Source organism: Charadrius vociferus, unplaced genomic scaffold, assembly GCF_000708025.1.
Source record: "Charadrius vociferus isolate BGI_N301 unplaced genomic scaffold, ASM70802v2 scaffold385, whole genome shotgun sequence".
Taxonomy (NCBI): domain Eukaryota; kingdom Metazoa; phylum Chordata; class Aves; order Charadriiformes; family Charadriidae; genus Charadrius; species Charadrius vociferus.
In genome coordinates, this window is record NW_009648925.1 from 2,627,637 (window position 1) to 2,647,160 (window position 19,524).

The 19,524-nt window shown below is 40.5% G+C and overlaps 1 protein-coding gene across 1 annotated transcript in view; it reads right to left on the bottom strand.

Moving 5' to 3' along the window:
- KALRN (kalirin, RhoGEF kinase) overlaps positions 1-19,524 on the bottom strand; it is a 359,509-nt gene that overhangs the window by 253,994 nt on the left and 85,991 nt on the right. Inside the window, exons 8-9 of the mRNA XM_009887315.1 lie at positions 19,348-19,479; positions 12,774-13,004 (exon numbers count right to left, since the gene is read on the bottom strand). Of these exons, the coding sequence (XP_009885617.1) occupies positions 12,774-13,004; positions 19,348-19,479 (363 nt within the window). The remainder of the gene's footprint in view (positions 1-12,773; positions 13,005-19,347; positions 19,480-19,524) is intronic.

A 19,524-nucleotide genomic window follows, 5' to 3' on the forward strand; every position in this document is an offset into this window, starting at 1 on the left:
CTCATAGTAGAGACACCTACAGGAGCCAGCTGATTAAGATTTCTGATTGGAAGCTCTGATTTAGACTTCTAAGGTGTTGACCTCCAAGTTGTTGTTACTAATGAGAGCTATCATCACAGCTAATTTTCATGCTCGTGAACACAGCATCACAGTGCTGATTTTCATGTTTGTGAGCAAAACGTTCCGATCCCATAGAGAAATTTGTGCATTTGAAAGTGTGGCTTTTTTTTGGCATGTGAAATATTTTCCTTGCATGTGTTTGCTTCATTTTTTTTTCTCAGTGAGAATGTCCAAAATGTAAAAGATCCCCAAGAAATACAACAAGTACACAGGAGGGAAAAAAGAGCTACATGAACTCTTTAGAAAAGTATGTTATCCCCAAGTATGTAAATAGAGCAATTGGTTTCAGCCCTGCTAGTGACAGATGTGCCTACAGGCTTCAAGAGAGGAAACAAAACAAAACTAATAGAAAGTGGATAAAGATTCAGGAAAAAAAAAGGACTGATCTTCACAGTTGCAACCTTGATCTGCTTTATGGCCCCTTTCAGTGCCTCAGTTTGCCTGCCTGTAAAATGAAGGAAGAAATCCACTGACAGATAAATGTCAGACTAAGATAATGGTATTATTACTACTACCCTTAAATGTTCAGTGGTAACCACTAAACACTCAGGGGGAAAAAAAAAACAAAAAACAAAATACATTTACTGTGTGTTTTTTTCAGCTCCAGCTGTAACCAGAGCATAACTGTGCTAGTATAGGCAGAAGAATAATAGTATAATGGTAAATCAGATTGGCATCTACCTTGGGAAATACACTCCTCATCTACTCAATAGGAAAAGAGCCACATACATGGCTGGCTCCTAATTTCAGTGCTCTGGGTCTCTGTCTGGAATTGCTACCACTGTACTAACCTGAGATTGCTCTTCTAATTTAGACATTAATTAAGACAGTACCATCTACATTTTGAAAGTATCAACCCACCTAAACTGTTACTAGTCTAAACAAGATGTTTAAAGGCAATTAACATTTAGAAAAGACTGAGAAAGCAAGGATGAGCCTTACAACAGAGTAGTCTTGAATGCAAGCACTATGCTCCAGGCCCCGTATAGGCACTCCCCGCTGTGCTTGAGTTGTCTGCTTCACCACAGAGAAAACTGCCGATTGACCGGGATATTAAATAAAGCACTGCTTTAGGTTACTGTTGGGAGCAGATGACTTAATCAACTTGGTTTAACAAGGCTTATAATCACAGCACACAGCAAAGACAGGTTGAGTAAGAGAACAAATTCCAGCTGGCACAAATGGGTCTTGGTATATAGGCTCATCCCAGTAACAGAAAAACTCACCAGGATGGGACAAAGCTGCAATAGTCTTAAACACTCCTGCCAGGGTCAGAGCCCCTTGGGGCTTAGCATCATGCCAACACCTAGGAAAACATAACCTTTCCCTCATGAGGTTCTGAGCTGACTTGAAACTAGAGGCAAAATATGAAAGTGTAAACCACATGGGGAAGGAGAAGTAGGAGAACAAGGATGAAAGAAGTGCCCTGAATGTCAGGAGTGGCTATTCTCCGTCAGGGACTTTTCTAGGATCTCTTCTTTGTCTTTTAAATAAATAGCCTGATGTCTCAAACATTTTATCCCACAGTTTAAGATACTCTATGTCTCAGGCTGCATGCAGGGAGGACAGAATGCAGTGCAAGGCTGCGTTTGACCTCCTGGCAGGGTTCCTGTGCGACTGGGTGCTGCCCAGTGATTCAAACCTGCACCACAGCATTTCTCCTGCTGTAGGGCCACTGCAGCATCTCTACTGCTTGCACCGCCTGTCCGTCAATCACTGCTCAAGCAAACCAGCTGTGCTTGACACACGGTGTCTGAAGGCTGCAAATAAGTGGGGAAAGGACTAAGTTGCTGTGTTGTGTGAGAAGCTTTGCATGTAGCTTAGAGACCCCATGCTGTGCTAGGCACTCGGTATGCAAGACACAGCAGAGCTGAAATAAAAAGCCCAGGACATTTGCATCACTGTGTAATCTACTCATAACTGTATGGCTGATTTCTTCTACATGTGACAGCAGAAATGGATCCTGTGAGGGTTCTGAAGGGTGAAAGGCCAATGACCTTACAGATTCACCAAAGGAAGCCGTGGATAATGGCAATGAGAAGCTGTTTGTGGGGAGACAAACAAACGGCTGCTGAGCCCCGAGTCCCCTGGCAGACTGGTAGAAACAATGCAATAATAAACTAGGATATATGCGCAATCAGGACCAGACTTATGAAAAGCCCTTTCAGCAAGGAACAACCTTGAGCTGTTCAAGAGAGAAGAGCCACCTAAAAGACTCCAGGAGTGAGAGTCATGGGCAGAGTGAGGGGCAGAAGTAGTTGGGGACTTCCCCTAAGATCCCCTTTTCAGTGAAAAGTTCAGTTTCCTCCAAACTGCAGTTTTCTGCAAAAACCTGCTTTATTTCTTAAGTTTTTCTCCTAGCTTGGGGGCTCGCAGAATATGTCATCCCCTCCTCCTGAACTTCTTTCTCTTCTGTTTTGCTGACACCTTATGCACTTTGAAAACCTGAGGAGGTAGGAAAGCAGAAGCAATATCCCAAAATACATTTTGATTGTTTAAAGTTACTTTATGCTGGAGGGAGAGGGAAATTTTTTTTAAAAAAAGTTTCATTTTGTGGTTCCCCGCCCCAACTTTTCCTCCTTATTTGGGAAGCGAACTGTCTCAAGGTCAGAATGTTTTGAATGTTACTGAAGCTGAAAATAACAGTAATATTCTCCATCCCTCAACACGCGTCCCATCCAAAAAAATCCAAAAGGCAGGAAAGAAACAACAAGTGAAGAACTATCAAAACAAAGGGAGGGGAAAGGTAAAAGACCAATGGACAGGCCTGAAATATGTTTGTTTTGTGTGTTTTTACATTTGAAGGACATTTTTTGTTAAAAGGGAACTATAGCGTAACATAAAAGAAAGTTTATAGCTGTAATAGTATGCAGGAATTTGAGCCAACCAGCTCTGTCTAAATGTGCCTGAAGGGTCACCGGAGCCTAGGCAATAGCTTCCAGAACTACAATCCAAAGATTACAACTTTTGAAAAACAAGTAAGAAGCTTTGTGTGAGAGTTCCCTATGAGGAATATGAAACAAAAGAAGTTGCTTAAAAGTCTCCTGTGAGCTAAAACACTGCGTTTTGTTCTAAATAGTGCACAACCCCTCTCCCAAGGACAGAAATACCAGAACTCTTCAGTCAAGTTGGTTAGGTAGGGCAGCTATGAAACAAGGCACAGCAAACAGGAGATGCTAAGAGAGCAAAGAGCTGCTGCAGAGCCGAGCTGTATGGAGCAGAGTTAGTAAACTAGTTTGTCGCATAGGGTAAGGTAGAGCCCCTAGAAGGAGGAGAGCTAGTGGGAATGCCTAGCATGGCGAGGAGCAGCGAGCAGAATCAGGTCATGGTGCCAGATCAGCTTAACCTAAATTTGGCCTTGCTACCCAGCAAGACATAATAATCTCAAATCATGAGTGCAATTCATTACTAGAGGGGGAAAGTAACCAGCTGGCTGAACAGCTGCTCCATGGGGGAAAACACAGTGAAATTGTTATAGTTGTACTTTAGGAACAAGCTATCATTAGCCTCCTTGTTGTCTGGCTAGTTTTTTTCTCACTTTAATGAAAATACCTTTTGTTGGCCATCAGTCAAAAGCAATATGAAAGAGGATTGATCACTCTGAGTGGCAGGCAGGAACATGAAAAAGCTGGAAGGCCATGTGAGGAGATAATTGGGAGGAAAGATCAAGGGAAACAAACGGAATAGAAAAGAATGACTATTTTGGATTCCTAAGCCAATGCCTAAAATAGCATATTTATTTCTTACCATAACAGACCCTTATTTCATTTTTAGATAGTCCCAATAAGCCCTATGAGACCTTTTCATAAAGGGTAAAACCAATGAGCAATGACTTTGAGGGTTTAGAGCAGGGATTTGTGAATCAGACATCCTGACATGAAGAGTTCGTCATGAAGCTTTCAGTGACCTTTGGCAAGTCACTCAACATCAACCTTTTAGAAAACCCATAATCCTGAGATGAAACAGGATTGCTACAATAAGCAAGAAGTACTACTGTTATTGTTATTTCTTAAAGTTACAGGGAGAAAAGTCTGGCATTCCAGCCTACGTTTATTCAGAGACCTTATTTTTCTCCATGTCCTTGGTGACGATTACTCATTCTAGCAACTGCTTTCAAAAATATACATATTTCTGGAGAAAAATCTACTTTATTTCTCTTCCTTCACCACTGCAGCCCTACTATTTTTGTAGGCCTAATCAGTAACAGACAAGCCTGATTCTTTCTCCTCCTTTGCCACCACAATGAGAGCCAACGATTCCTTTCAGAAACAATAAACTACACATCATCTTTTCAGGGATGCTGACATGCAAACAATCCTGGGATAGAAATAGACAACGAGGATATGCTATATAAGGAGGATGATTCTGCTTAAGCATAACAGCAAATTTCAGCCGTTTGCCTAGGACTGAGTTCCTTGCCGTTTGCTGCAAAGCACATGCTGGATCAGAAAGGCACTGAGTGGCCTGGCATGATGGCTAGAGGTGTTCCACACCACACAGGATTGGGCTCTTCCATCCTAATACATCTCACCCAACATCAGGTAATAAACTGAAGATCCTGTCTGAAGAGACTACCTTATCACTATTTCCCTGACAGTCAACAGTAAGAGAGGGATGTATCCAGGGTACAATTCAGATCTTAGACAGACTGAGTCATTCTCTCTCTGAAGATGCCAGTCTCTCTCCGTTGACTAAAAAAGGAGACTATGCATTAAGCTCCTGACTTGGATGATTCAGTTACACTACTAAAGACAGGCAGGGTAAATCCAGACTATGGATAGTTGCACCTACCTACAGAGAACTAACTGTATCTTTATATCACCTTCTCCATTTCTTCATACTATGAATTATGTCCTCTTCATCCACTATGAGGTAGATCCAAAACCTGAAAGAGTCAGTAGGATTCCAGAGGGTTTTCAGAAGGCCTTCTTAGAGGTTCCTAAGCTCTCAGTAAGAATCCAAACATTTGCCGTTCAGGAAAGAGCAAAACAGAGCATCTGAAAGGACTAGGTCTTGAAGGACAGACAGTGCTCTAAACAAGAAAAACATTTTATGGGGCACAAAGGATTTTTTTTTTTTTTAAGTTCCTCTTCTCACTTCAATAGGTTCAGAGATCAAGCTGGCTGGTTCAGATTTCTTCAGATCCTATTTCCCAAGACAGCTGTGGAGCTCATCAAAGTGTTCTCGCACTGCTCATACATCAATGCTAAGTAAACTTCAGTTGGTAACTGAAGCTGGCCCCTGAAGTTTGATATCCCTAGCACCGCTGCTCTGTGTGCAAATTAAAAAGTGATCATTATTATTTTTTAATCACTGACTCTTTTAAAGCACAAAGAACAATTGTCTGCTTGGCTTAATAACTATATAGAGGAAGAAAGACACAAAGGTTGTTTCCAGATAATTTCAAGTTACACTTTAAATCAAATTATGAAGAGGATAGAGTATTGTTAATCAGCAACCCTTAAGGAATTTCCAGAATAAGTATCATTAAATGAAAATGTAATAATTTAAACCTGTAGTTCTTTGTGAAGAATTTTGGCACAAAAAATACAAGATAATACTGATCTATATTTAAAGAACATTGTCAGAAGTTTAGAACAGAGCTCACTTCCTTTTACATGAGTTTGAAGTATTTAAAGCAATTAATTTATTAGGCTGATAGCCTGAGACATCTCTGAGGTGTTCTTATACCATACACTGATCACTGGTTACAGGATGAAATGTGACTGCCCAGAGAGGAACACAGAGCCTAGTTCTATACCAACAGCCATTGTCTGAACAAGCTCAAATTTCAAAGTGCCATGTATTTGCGTTCCTCACTCAGGAAGCTATGTGCTGTGGCCCATCGAAGGGCAGATTTCTATGCCAGAGTCACTGGTAAAGAGGAAAAAGGCATTTTCTTTCTTTCAGCTGTGTTCTTTTTCCCAGAACCTTGTCCTGTTTGGTTTGGACAACCCTAAGCATGCTGTCCATAAATGCCCTGTGACTTTGCAAGCTAAAGGAACTACAGAAACATCCATATGAAATCACCAGACACTAAAGCAATATGTATGCAATAGTCTCCTTCCTAGCATGACTACCTTGTGGGGCAAATCCAATCCAATCTGGTCATTGAGTGATAGGGATAGTACAGCTGTTCAGGCAGCTCTTATTCTGCTACTCTGTCTGCTGCCACCAGAGCTTAGATATACATATATAGCCAGTAGAAATAATCTGAAACTCCTGCACAATCCCATGCCACTGCAGCATGGCATTAAGGAATGACAGTGCTTTTTCAATAGTTCAAAATAAGCAACTAAGTCACTCAGCAATCCTTGTGTTATTTAAATGGCCATGTCATTATTAATTCATTTTATAATATCTGCAGGATACTAATCAGCACAAATATACCATCACTTTACTTTCAAATCAGTGTCAGTGTTGGTTAGTTGTTAGTCCTCTTCAGAAGATGAGTGGGGCCACAAAACTCTTCATTGCCTGGACTTGCACTCCCATTGCCTGAAAACGTGCCAGTTCCTTTGGCAGGAACAAAAGGAATGGAATGAAAATTGCTCTAAAGAAGCAGTTGCCAAGAAGTTTTATTGGCATGGTCTGTGACAAAGAGTGGATGGAAACAAACAAACAAACAAAAAATCCTTTTGCTATAAACGTACCATCCTGTACTGCATAAATAATAAAGCAGACAAGTACTAAATAAGAGGCTGTTAGGGACATAATGTAGGTTTGGAAACACATGAACATCTTATTAAGTTAGTCCTTTAGAGCTATGTAGGTAAAAGTTGTATGGTCAATACAGAAAAAAAAAGTGTTATGGTAAATCAGAATTGCGTGGTGAGATATTTGTATCAGATAATAAACCAGGTGTGGACACTCTGGCCTCAACAATTGCTGGAAGGATGGGTTGGTGAAAACAGAGGTATTTATCTCTCAGTAACAGATAACAAAAGGCTGTTTTCTCTGCTGTTACATCCCACCGGGAGAAGGTTGCCAAGTAGTTTCACCAGTATTAACTCCTGAGTTCCTTTTTCATTAATTTTTGGGGACAATGCAACCATAGTTAGAACCTCTACTCACTACCAAGCAATACTTCAACCTTATGGCTGGTAAGGTCACATACACCTTCTAAGCTCAGAGAAAGTACAGTAGTAGTACTTTGAAAATGTAAACGTACAAGTGACAAACATTAAGTGCATCTCATTACTTGATAAGTTTACCAAAGGGGCCGTGAAAATTCTCTAGGATGCCTTGGATTGTAATGTTTTAGTTACTGATCTCTCAGTGGTAGCTATTTACAGGCTAAATTGGCTCAGACAGCGCACAGAGTATGATGTATTTTTGTAGGGTGCTGTGGCTGAAGTCATATGGTAGTAAACACGATCTTGACTTGTATAAATTTCTTTTTTCTTAGCTATTGTTTACAAATAAATCTCTTGTTTTACAAGACCCAGTGAAGGTATTATTGTAAACAAAGCATAAAAGGAGATATATAGTCTGATTTCTTCTGTCTTTGAAACAAACTATGACAAATGGGAAAACTACAGAATTTTGGAGAACTCTTCATTGCCTTGAACGGATCAAAACAACTGAGGGTATGCGTGCATGGCGGGGGGGCGGGGGACGTACAGACCTAATCTTCTAAAATCTTGTGTGAGAGCTAAATGAAACATGAACTGCCTCAAATATCTTAGCGTTCTTCTGCAAATGGACTATGTAGATCACATGCATCACATGAAGTGTTCAGTATTCTCAGATACTGTATGGAGACAGATAGATGTTGGCAGGACATTTTTCCATACAAGTGATGTCAGGATCATGCCCTGGTCGGTTTTTTTCGGCCAGTAAAAGCCTGACACATTGCAAGCTGAAGTGCTTGGTTATGAAGAGAGACAGCCTTTCCTCTGCAATACTTTGCAGTCTCCCACAACAATGGCAGCTGGTAAATGTAATGATATCAGTATGGCCACATGGCCTTTTTATCCATCACCAGAGGCAGATAACCACACAAGGAAACCAAAGCTATGTCCATTAATGTATCTGGGCATCAAGCCAACAAAATGCAGATCCACAAATTTAGAGAAATCCAGGTGAACCTGACACCGGTCTAGCTGACCCTTTCAATACAAAGAGGATTTGAGACATCACTACAGCTGATATGGCCACAGTCCTAGCTTTCCTAGCATGTGCTGTTTACCATTGGTCTTCATCTGACAGGAGGGGCCTGTTTCATTTTGCCATGCAGAGCCGCCGCAGATAACTCAAGGCTTTGCACATAGCCAAGAAATTCCACCAGCACACACAGTACTTCTACATCCACCTGTGTTCCGGCTCTTCCTTTACAGGCAACCATCACAACCAAAGTGAAGCGAGAAGGAAGTAGCACCAGCAGTGACCCTGAGAGAATCATGTGAATCTGTGGAGAAAAAGGCTGCCTGTGTCAGGCTAAGTGTTGGTGTGTATGTATGGAAATGATGGAAAGACTAAGAATTTCCATGAGAAGGAATGAAGCCTGCAGAATAAGAGTAGCAGTTTGACTATTCTGCCACGAAAGTGCTTTAAAATACCAAGTTCAAGGCTTGCATAGACCATTTCAATAATGCATCCGATGGCACTCCATTTTCCTTCTACTTTAACAGATATGCTTCAGGCTTTACAGCTTCACTTGAATGAGTTTATGAAGTGACAGAATTCAGGCAAAATTCTTGCCCACATGAAACAAACAGGATGGGAGAGGCAATGGGGTGAAGAATGGTACATTATAAACTTACTTCAGCTATTTTCTAAGGCTGCTTGGTAACACTTGCTCATGGCACAACCCTCATGCTATCCTTGCTTTTTCACAGTGTTGCTGTTCAGGATGTAACAGTGAAAAACACTGTTGGAGTGGAAATTGGAGACAACATGAGAACAATTTCAAATCTCAACAGAAATGGAAATGGTGTTAATTTGCTGGTAAATAGTCTGCAGAAGGGGAAGACCCAGAGCTGGGAGGGGCAAAAAGGAAGAGCTACAGAAAGGGGCTGAGGCATCTGCAGCAGTTACAGAATATCAATATGAATGTCAAAGGGATTCTTTTTCCCCCTTGCAGGACAGAATCTCAGCACCTCCTCTCACAACTGTGTTCTAAAAGGGTCAAATAGCCCAGCTCTTCCTTATCTGAAGTGATAGAAAGCTTCTAAAAAACAACTGAAGCAACGAAGTATTTTACACACTCAGTAACCCAACATTTTTATAATCATCCTAAATACTTTTGGTGTTAAAAGAGTTCCTTGTCAGTTCCTGCCTGCGTGGAGCCTCATAACAGCTCACAAATTGTCTTATCTGTTATCCCTTCTGCGTGAATGGTGCTCCATTTCCTGTGAAGGATGCAAATGCAGCTTCACGCCATGTATTTTCTTTCCTTCTTTAAAATGCTATATATTTGTAACTCATTGTCCTTAGCACACCATTTTTTGGTTCACATGTGCAAATTGATATAATTGTATTAATACATAGATGTAATAGCAAATAATCTTGTAAAATGTCTGATTGAGTGAGGTAGTGATTATTTGTAATGACATTTTATTACATAACATTTCTTCCATTAATATGGTAACTTGGCAATCCAGTGTTTATTTAACCCTTTTTTTTTCTAAAGCACAATTTGTATTTTGATAATGATATGACTGTAAGGATGCCTGACTTTCTATCTCCGAATAAAAAATACTTTTATATCTTTTAATCCATCATTTTCAATGTTTTTAGGTCTTGCGCAGTTCAAACTGAAACCCAGATAGAATCAAAAGCATCTCCTCGACAGTGGGAAGCTATCTGAGAACATTGGCATCACCTGCCAGTAATGTACACAGCACGTACTCTGGTCTTGCAAATGGTGCAGAATAGAGCCGGAATGATATGAACGAGCCCCGTTTAATACAGCTTAACTCTTAAATCCAGTCCAAAAGGCACACACTTGGCCTGCAAAAAGCCTTCATCCAGCTAAACAGTTTTGCAAGACTTGCCTAAGAACACTTGATATTGTATGCCTAGATACTTGATCCCTCTGGCAAGACTAACTAGAGTAGTTAGGTGAGGAATAATTGATCTCCCAAGATTCAGAAGAATCTCTTCTTGGAGATGACTCTTTACCAAAAGCTATTCATGCCGTTAATGGAAAAATAATCCTGGGGTCTGGATTAAGAATATGCAACATAACAAAATCTGTCCCTATTCACATCTGCTTTTAAGACAAGATCAATGCAGAACAGCTGACATGAACAGAAAGGTACAGGTGAACAAGTGAGGGAGTGTAAGTTCTGACACGGAGATCATCTTTCACCAGAATTTTTCCTGCACTGGCCAACAGCTGGAGAGGGTGACCCATGGCACATCGTGACAGGGAAAACTGCATCTGTGAGAACATGCTTAATTTTGAGCTGGATGGAAAGGGAAGAGGAGCACTTTCCTTAGAGAAATTACACTGTATCATAACTCATCTAGAAGACAGTGAAGTTTAATAAACTCAGGGCTCTCCTGTCAGGATTTGTTCTCCCACATCTTTTCTTTTTAGACTTGAACCAGGAAGAACTTGGTTAAAAGTTATTAAATTTTGACAAGGGCAACAAATCATTACAGATAAATGTTACTTTTGATTAGTGACAACATACAAGTAGACAGCTTCACCTGCCAACTAATGGGCATTTAACAAAATAAGCATAATAGGAATTGCACGATAGATATATAGGAGGTGATTATTTAAAAAAAACCCACCATCAACACACTCAGATATCTTCCTTCTCCTCATGGAATTTACACTTCATATTTCTGTTTAGCTGATAATTTCATTTATGAGTTACAAAGCATTTATCTTGAATAGTACAGATGTTTAGTGAACAGAATGATTCATCTCTTCCTCTCCACTTTCCAAGTAGGACAAAGAGATGCCTCCAGGAAGTGTGTGCTAGGACAGAAACATGTCTGTCATTAAGTTACTGCTTCTCAAATAATAACTACCCATTTAAGAGAAAGATTGCTGCCAACAGAACTCACACAGAGTGATGTTCTCTAAAGTCATTGTACTCTAGTGACTCTTACTGCTTGTTTTTTTTCCTCTCACTAAAAGACCCGTTCCTTTTGAAAACCAGTGACACAGCATCATTGCCTTGCATATGTGGGAAGTAAAATTCTGAATAAACACTTCTACTGATTTCAGAAGATGTAAAAGAGAAAGTTTCAGGTTGGAAGGATTGAAGTGTAAATCACCCTAGGGGATGAAGAATACTGAAGATAATATGGATTCTTATTGAAATTATATAGCACAAATGGAAAAAGCATAATAACATCAGAATTTACAACCCCTGATTTTTGAGATTTTAACCCCAAAATTGTATTAAGATAGTACATCAACCTTCATATAGTTTGCAGAGAGTATTCTAAATGAATTCCAAGTACATGCTCTATCTAATGTATAGCTTATGAATTTCATTACCATGCAGTATGTTTGCTGACACGTAACAAAAATGAAGTTGCTTAAATTAAACATCTGTTACATATGGCATGAATATTTGTGTGGTTTTATAGGAAAAACTGAGCAGGTAGAAGTTCTGGCAAACTTTTCAAAGCTGCCAAGGAAATGGTCATACACATTTGCAAAGGATGTCTACAGCTACAGTTCTGTCTGTGCTGGTGCACTTCAACTCTGGCACTAACAGGACAACAAATTTGCATGTTGAATAAAAGTTGCCTGTCTCCTGTCCTTGCTGGTTCATGTCTATTTTGCATGTGACAGCTTTGTTGCTCCGTCTCCACCTCATTTTTCACTTGGAGGAAGGCAATGACATAAAGAACCCCAGGGACATTAGAATGCTCCATAAACATGATTAGAGCATTCAGCCTCTTCATTTAAAGCAAGTAGCATATTGCTACCAACATCTGCTTCGGGCTGTAATGGGGCCCTTAAACAAACCACACCATCCTGAGTGAGCAGAGTCCTGTAACATCTGTTGATTGTGCTTGCGTATTCGGCAGCTACAAACATGACATCTCATACTTACTGTCAGTTACGTTGTTGTGCTGGTATCCAAATGGATTCCTTCAGGACACAAAAGTTACTCACCTGGAGGCTGAGTTCTCAGAGGTGGGCCTGTACTGTATAAACTGTATTTCTGTGAGGTGGGCTCTGCACATTGGGGTGTGCAGTTCATTTGAGCCAGCAAATTCATCGCACTGGTATGTGGACTACGTAAATGGCAATAATGCAAAGATCATCTAAACACCGCCACTAAAAGGTCTGCATCTGTATTGTTTCCACACAGGAAGGTGAAATACATCACAGTTCAATTGCTTTTTACACTTGAAATTCTTTTTTCTGTTAAACATCATTTTCTCAAGAACAGTAGTGTACCTACAGCTAATTGCTCGCTTGTGAAAAATTAACCACTGACAGTATTGTCTCGTTCTTGTGGGGAATGGACTTATCAATAATCAGTGTACTGATTGATGTTTTCTAACATGAAACTGAGAGGTACTGAAAGGCACATTAGGACTTTAGCATTATTTCTAGCATAGAGCTGCGTGTGAAATCTTGGTCATGGCAATATTCTCTAGATGAGTCACCAAACAATCTTTGTGGCTGCAAAGAAAGGACCATTCTTTATCTCCCTTAGTAATGGTATTACCTGTTGAACATCCTGCTGGAAAACACAGAGCTGCAGCCGTTGATGTAGCCGGACCTTTCTGTGTTGCCAGATGCTCTCTAGGCGCCGCTGGTGATGCAAGACTTCATGTACTACATCCAACACCTGGTGAACAGCCTTGGAGTAGTTTGCAGTAGCAGTGAGGGATTCAGAATTCCCAGGGCTCAAGGGACGCTGTAGGACATCCAGCAAGGCTTTTCCATCCTGGCTTACCTGAGTGAAGAAACAGGTCTACTTCACTGCACTGATACTTAAACATCCAATAGCTGATAGAGAACAGTCTAGCTGATTCTCTTCCCCCCCGTGTTTTTCCCTTATTTTAGTCAAAAAGGAAGAAAGACCTCATAACATTTCTTTTTGGCTTGTACTTACACATTCAGCACTTGCCTTTGCTTCCTAGCGGGCCTGCTGTGTCACTCAGCAGGAGCACAGATACTGCACTGCTGGGACTGCATACATAAAGACAGAGATCCCAAGACTCTATATTACGTTCTGACACTTGGGCACTGAAGAGCCTTGACATATAGTAGCTGATGACAGGTGGCATTTGCTATAGCGGGCCTATTTTTGTGAGGAGGTGGCATTTTAAGAAAACCACAGATGGCAGAGTCATTCATATTCTGTATGATAAGGGAGAGTCCTTTCTTCGTCAGGTTACTAAGTATGTATATACGTTGAGAAGTGTGACATTCCTATTCTGTATTTCATTCAGTGACAGTGAAAAATAAATTAGTATATGATAGTCATTCTCTTCTTTCCCAGGAACAGCTCAAAGGGAACTATAGTCTCCCTTTCCAATGGGCTACAAAGTTTTTTGGCAAATGCAAAGCCCTCTGCACACATGTAACCTTTTTTGAGCATATTAAAACACATCTGCACATGCAGAGGTATGTAGGCATTAAAAAAACCCAGAATGCCAGATTTTTTAACGCCAGATTTTTTCCTGGAACATTCCTGAAGCATTTTCATATTGCAAGGGCAAAATGAAAAATGGAACCATAAAAACCAAGTGTGTGCATGCACTAGTTCTCTAAAAATGGCTTTTTGAAATATTTTTCAGTTGCAGATTGCAAAGTTAAAATATTTTGTTCAACAGAAATGGTAAATGAGGACACTATTGGAATCCCTACCCTGTTCCCAGCCCACTTTTCTCTTTTCCTTCTGAAACAAATGGCAGTGAAAATGACAAGATTTTCTGAAAAGTGGTTTTATTCCTGTGCAATCACCATCACCAACCTTGCTAGAGAATGGCTTAATGAATGTTTTTTGTCCAGTTTGTATTTTGAACATTATCAGTCAAAGTTAAAATACATCTCAAGGATTTCCAAGTCTCATTTATTTCTGTATGATGAGTTGCTTGTTCAAATATAGCAAATATCCTTTAATACCCAAACCTGTGTCTTTTGGCAAGCCATGCCATGTCCCAGTCTGTTGTAGCAGTGTGTGTCTGGTGCATTTTCAGAGAAATCAAGCGAGCCTTTGAGATACACACTGGCAAAAGTGGGAGTCAAATCTCATGATATTATGTGACTATTAGGTGGGCTTAGGCAGATCCTTAGAGATTTTTTAAATATTCAGGGCAATTTGTAATTAGATCAGGAAATAACTGGAGAGTCCATGGGGAGTGGCTTTCCATACTCAAATTCAGTTGCTGCTGAAGACCAGCTGGAACAATCTGCACATGCTGAAGCCTGATGGGGTCACAGAGGGAACAAATATACTCGCCAGCAGCCGTGGATAGCGGCAATATGGGGAGATTTTACGAAGAAACACTGAGCCACAGGTGTTACCTTGGCAACATTATGGAGGTAGCAATAGCTGCTAGGCAGGAAGAAGCAGCCTCTAGGCAGGGAAGGAGATATGGCATACTACATCCTATTTTATCTGCGTGGCGATAATCAGCAACAATTTAACAATTTGGAACAGGAAATCAAGGCTATGCATACACTTGGGAACAGCTTATTAGACCAGAAACTCACTCTTTGCACTGGCTAAATTCAATGTGAATTCACTATGTTCCTGTTACTGGCCTTTGCACTTACAGATGGTCTGAATCTGACCCTGGGTGGTGTTACAATGCTTTTAGTATAGTCCCTGCTGATTTACACTGAAAGAAATCAGCAGAATGAGGACTAACAATGAAGATTCAGAAGTTCACCAGTAAGAGATAAGTGATTGAACAGACAATATGACAGGCATACTTTGCTCAGGACAACTTTCCTAGAAACTTGGTGCCATAACATATACCTATTCATACCTACACCATCTCCCAATTCCAGGCCCTGCATGTCAGGGTTTTTTTTGTTTCCTAGAGGTATAATCCTGTAGTTCTTCCATTTTGAGGGGTCAGATCCTTGGGTGAAATATTCTGTAGGCTAATCATGACTGATCAAAACAGTGGACTAAATTCAGTTGTTTTACGAAAGTGCTCTTCCAGAGCTGACTAGTGGGTGAATATGGCCAACAAGGCCTTTCCAATAAAAAGTCTCAGTGGCAGGGGCAATGCAGAGCAAAAGGATTGTTTCAAAGGCAACAGTTTATATGCCCCTGCTTCATCTGAAGCTGAGACAGGACAATGTTCTCCCAGATTTGTGGTGTGAGTTAAAGAGCAAATACACTTCTGCACTCTTTTACTCCTTTTTCTTCTATAGGATTTAGGCTTTTATCTATTGCACGATAATTTGTTCCTGCTGTCTGTCTAAAAAGACTCAGACATTACAAATTATGATTTTTCCCTGACGGGCATAGACTTCTAGTTATTCTCTACAGAGCCAGAGATAAATTCCCGACTTCAAGTGCTTGTGTTGTCCTGCTAATAATCATTAACACAAATCAGAGGCTATTAGAAGTGTTCTCCTGCTCTCCAATTTACATGCTTGTCTGGTCATGCTGGATTAAATACATGGCAAGCAGCAGTGACAATCAGGTAACCAATGGTACTCAGTATTCACAAAGATTACATACATATTGCAGGATTTCCTATCTTCTGCAGCTCTGAAGTTCTTTGGCTTAAAAAGTTTCTTTTCTGAAAGTATTTTTGTTGTGAATATTACTGCATTCCCAACCAATGGGCACAAAAGGTTTGTGCTCTCAGAGTTCACCAATGAAGAGATTTCAGAAAGGAACAGCTTCGCAAATGGAGAAGTTACCTACTGTGCTCTTCAGTCATTTCCATGTTCTCCTTATAACTGCAAAAATAAACCACCAAATCTCTTTTTCATGTGAATCTTTTGAATTTTTCAAGGGCTGTTCAAGAAGACAAGCATCAGCAACCCTGGTTAGTTGTACCACTTCACTTACGTCTCACTTACGATGTATTTTTAAGAAGTATTGCAAAAGTCAAACTAAATGGACCTGCACCCAGCATGGCTTGCAGTCTGTGTATGGTGTAAGTGCGAGTGCTGGATTTGTGAAAGCAAATTTTGCCATTTCTCACTTATTTTGAAAAGTACAGAATTGCTGCTGGACTCTCTAGGAAGGTTTAACTCACCACCTGACACAAGACACATATACACTCCTGTCACGTGGTGATATTCCTGCATTTTGGCTTAATTCATGGTAGGAGAAGGGCTAGGATAGGCAGTATGCAAATGCCTCTGTCAGAAGTTATGTGACCTTGGGTGAACGAAAAAATAGATTTTGTTGTGCTAGTGGAATAATCTTCATGGTTGCTGTATACACAGGTGGGGAATAAATGAGAATCTGCAGATATCCTATATAGTGGGTCAGAAAGACCTCCAAAGCCTTGCAAGTGTCTAGACCAACAGTGCCATCTGTGAAACAGCTACAGTTTGCACTAGGAAAAAAAACCTGGTCTTTAGAGCAAGTATATCATGCCTCTGGGAACAGACAGTAAAGTTCAGTTAATCAAGTCGCACTGAACAAGATGCTCTTACCATCAACCAGGCTCAAGCCTGACTGGAGAAAACCTCTCTCTCTCTCCCTCCTTGTCTTTACCAAACCAGTACAGTCCTCAGTAGGGGTGTCCCAAGTTTGTCTCCTGCTGTTCATCCACTAGAAACACTGGTGCAGCAACACAAACGCACCCTGGCTAGAGACATCCAGAGGAATCCTCTTTGCAAGAGGGGAATCTGCCAAAGGCATGCATCTCGTGCATGTCCTCCCTCCAGCACTGTTCTACCCAAAGTAAAAGCAAGAGCACCACTTGATTCTCAGAAGAATGAAGGAGGCCTGTTCTGCCAGCAGCACGGCTTAGCATAGGAGAGGATTGCTTAGCTGTGGATTGCATATTGGGCCCATGATCTCTGTCTCCACTATTTCTGAGCTTCACTCAAGTGTAATAAAGGAAAGAAGGCCCATAATTATGCCTACAATGATGGCAAGATGGAAAATAAGGGTCTCCCTAAGATTCTTTCATTCCTGCAGTGAATCTGAACTGCTTTGTTATACTGTGTAACAGAACAGAATAGACCCATATATCTTAGTAAATGTTAATTAACAGTCTATTAAATATCGATATTAAATGGTTATTGCAAGGAACGTTTATTCTATTCCAAATCTCTTACAATTATAAAAATAGAAATAGAGATTTTCAGTGACTCTGCAGGAAAAGAAAGAAAAAGCTACAATTTTCATTCTACCATAGAGAGCTCTGAGGGAAGAAACATTATTTTCTATGGGCAAGGGGCATTATCTAGACTGGAGAAATAGGCATGTGGATAGGAGGCAGGACTCCTAGGTCTAATCCAGGCTTTTCAGCTCACCACGTAGCTGTGGGAAAAAGGATGAACATTTCTGAAATAACAGACTGTAACCTCCCTTGGCAATTCTACGTAGTGTTTAAAAATGTACTTATTAGTAAAATAATACAGAAATGTTTTAAACAGCTATGTCTACAAGTTATAGTTTTCTGAGGAAGCATCGGCAAAAGCAATATGCATGTTAAAGGTTGCTTTTGTTAATGAGTTTTAAATGAATTTTCATTTCCCAAAGCCTAAGATTGGGGCTGATAAACAAAACATCAGTTTCAAACATTATTATTTTTATGTAACCCAAATTTCACTTATTTTTTAGAAATAATTTTTAAATGCAATAAAGAAACTTTAGTATCACCTAACTAGGCACTTGTATAAAATTCATAGTTGCAACTAGAGTTCAACAGGACTGTTCTGTGTTTGCTCACACGACCCGCTGGTCCTGAGAACCCTGAGTATTGAATAAGGAATTGCCTTTTGTGATTGCAACCCAGATTCCCTCTTTCTAATTGACAAACTCCCAAATTCTTGCAGGTGTTCAGAAAAAAAGAGATTTCTATCTAACATTCGTTACATTCATCATCAAGATATCTGCACAACTTCACTGTGTATGCCTGAGTGCCTAACACAAAGCCTAGATTAGCAAATCCTTTTCTATTTTATACTATAGATTCCTCCAAGAACATGATGAGCAGAGAAAGGGCTGAACATAGAGGAGAGTTGTTATGTTCCATTCTGGAGTCTTCACTGGGTAACTTGCTAAGTATAGCAAACGCTACCACAGCTTGGAAAACCCTGCAAGGATCAAAATGCCTTGATATCCAGAAAGACAGTAAAGCACAGCACAGTACAAGGAAATGAAAAATGCAATTAAACCCGAGCATTCAGGTGATCTGTGGATTGCTTTCCAGCAAGCTAGACTGCTGGAGACATGAATAACAGAATAGAATGGATAATGTACATGGCTTCCCACCCCCAGGATAATTTGCAGGTTGGCCCATGCCTGGGGTGAACATCTAGACTAGCCTCATTCCTAACAGGACTCTTCCCAGAAGCCAGGGAGGTCCTGCAGCCCTCTTGTAAAATAAAGTGGACTGAACACAGGCCTTGGCCTGGACAGTAAGATGTAGTGAATGTCGGCTGTTTGTTGGTAGCTGGGGGAAAACGTAAGTGAAGAATTTTATGTTTTTTTTTGACAAAATGTGTGAGAATGTGTTTTAGTCTTAGCATCCTTGGCATCCTCTTTTAAAGGAAAAAACCATGTACCCTATTTAAGTCTGAGATATTCGACATCAGTATATACAAATACAGCTGACGTGGCCCTTAGGGACATGGTTTAGTGGTAGACTTGGTAGTGTTAGGTTAATGGTTGGTCTCAGTGATCTTAAGGATCTTTTCCAACCTAAATGATTCTAGATCCTCTGATTCTATCTCTGTGACTTTGTATATTGAAGGGAAAAGCCTTTGGCATCCTCTGTTCCCATCTGCATACCTGTGCTAGAGCCAGGATTCATTCATAGAAGGAAAGCAACAGGAGTAAAGCTACTCGGGGCTTAAAGGAGTTCCCTGTTCAGCAAAGGCAGTGAAGTGGCTCTTCTTTTGGGTGCCAGCACTATGTCTAGATTTCATTTGTTTGTCCCCCAGATTGTCCTGTTGTGCCCTTACAAGCAAATTGCTAGGAGTCACTTCCTACAGTCTGGGATTTGATCTGACTCCTTCTTTAATAAAGTTGCAGAATGGGAAAGCAGAACCCATCTCATTTATAAAAGCTAGGCTCCAAAGTGCAGTCAAATATCTGTTATCGCTTAACAGATACTCATTCTTCTCTGGGAAGCACATACCTCTGTGTAGGCCTGTGTTACTTGTTCATACAGGGTCTGATGATGATGGATAGCCAGTTCCAGGTCTTGCATTTCTGAGGGGAGGCCTCCTTCACTGCACATTTTGCACCAGGCATCCACACCTGAAAGGAACTGAAACAATTCCAGGAACAATGAGCAACAGTGACACACAACAAC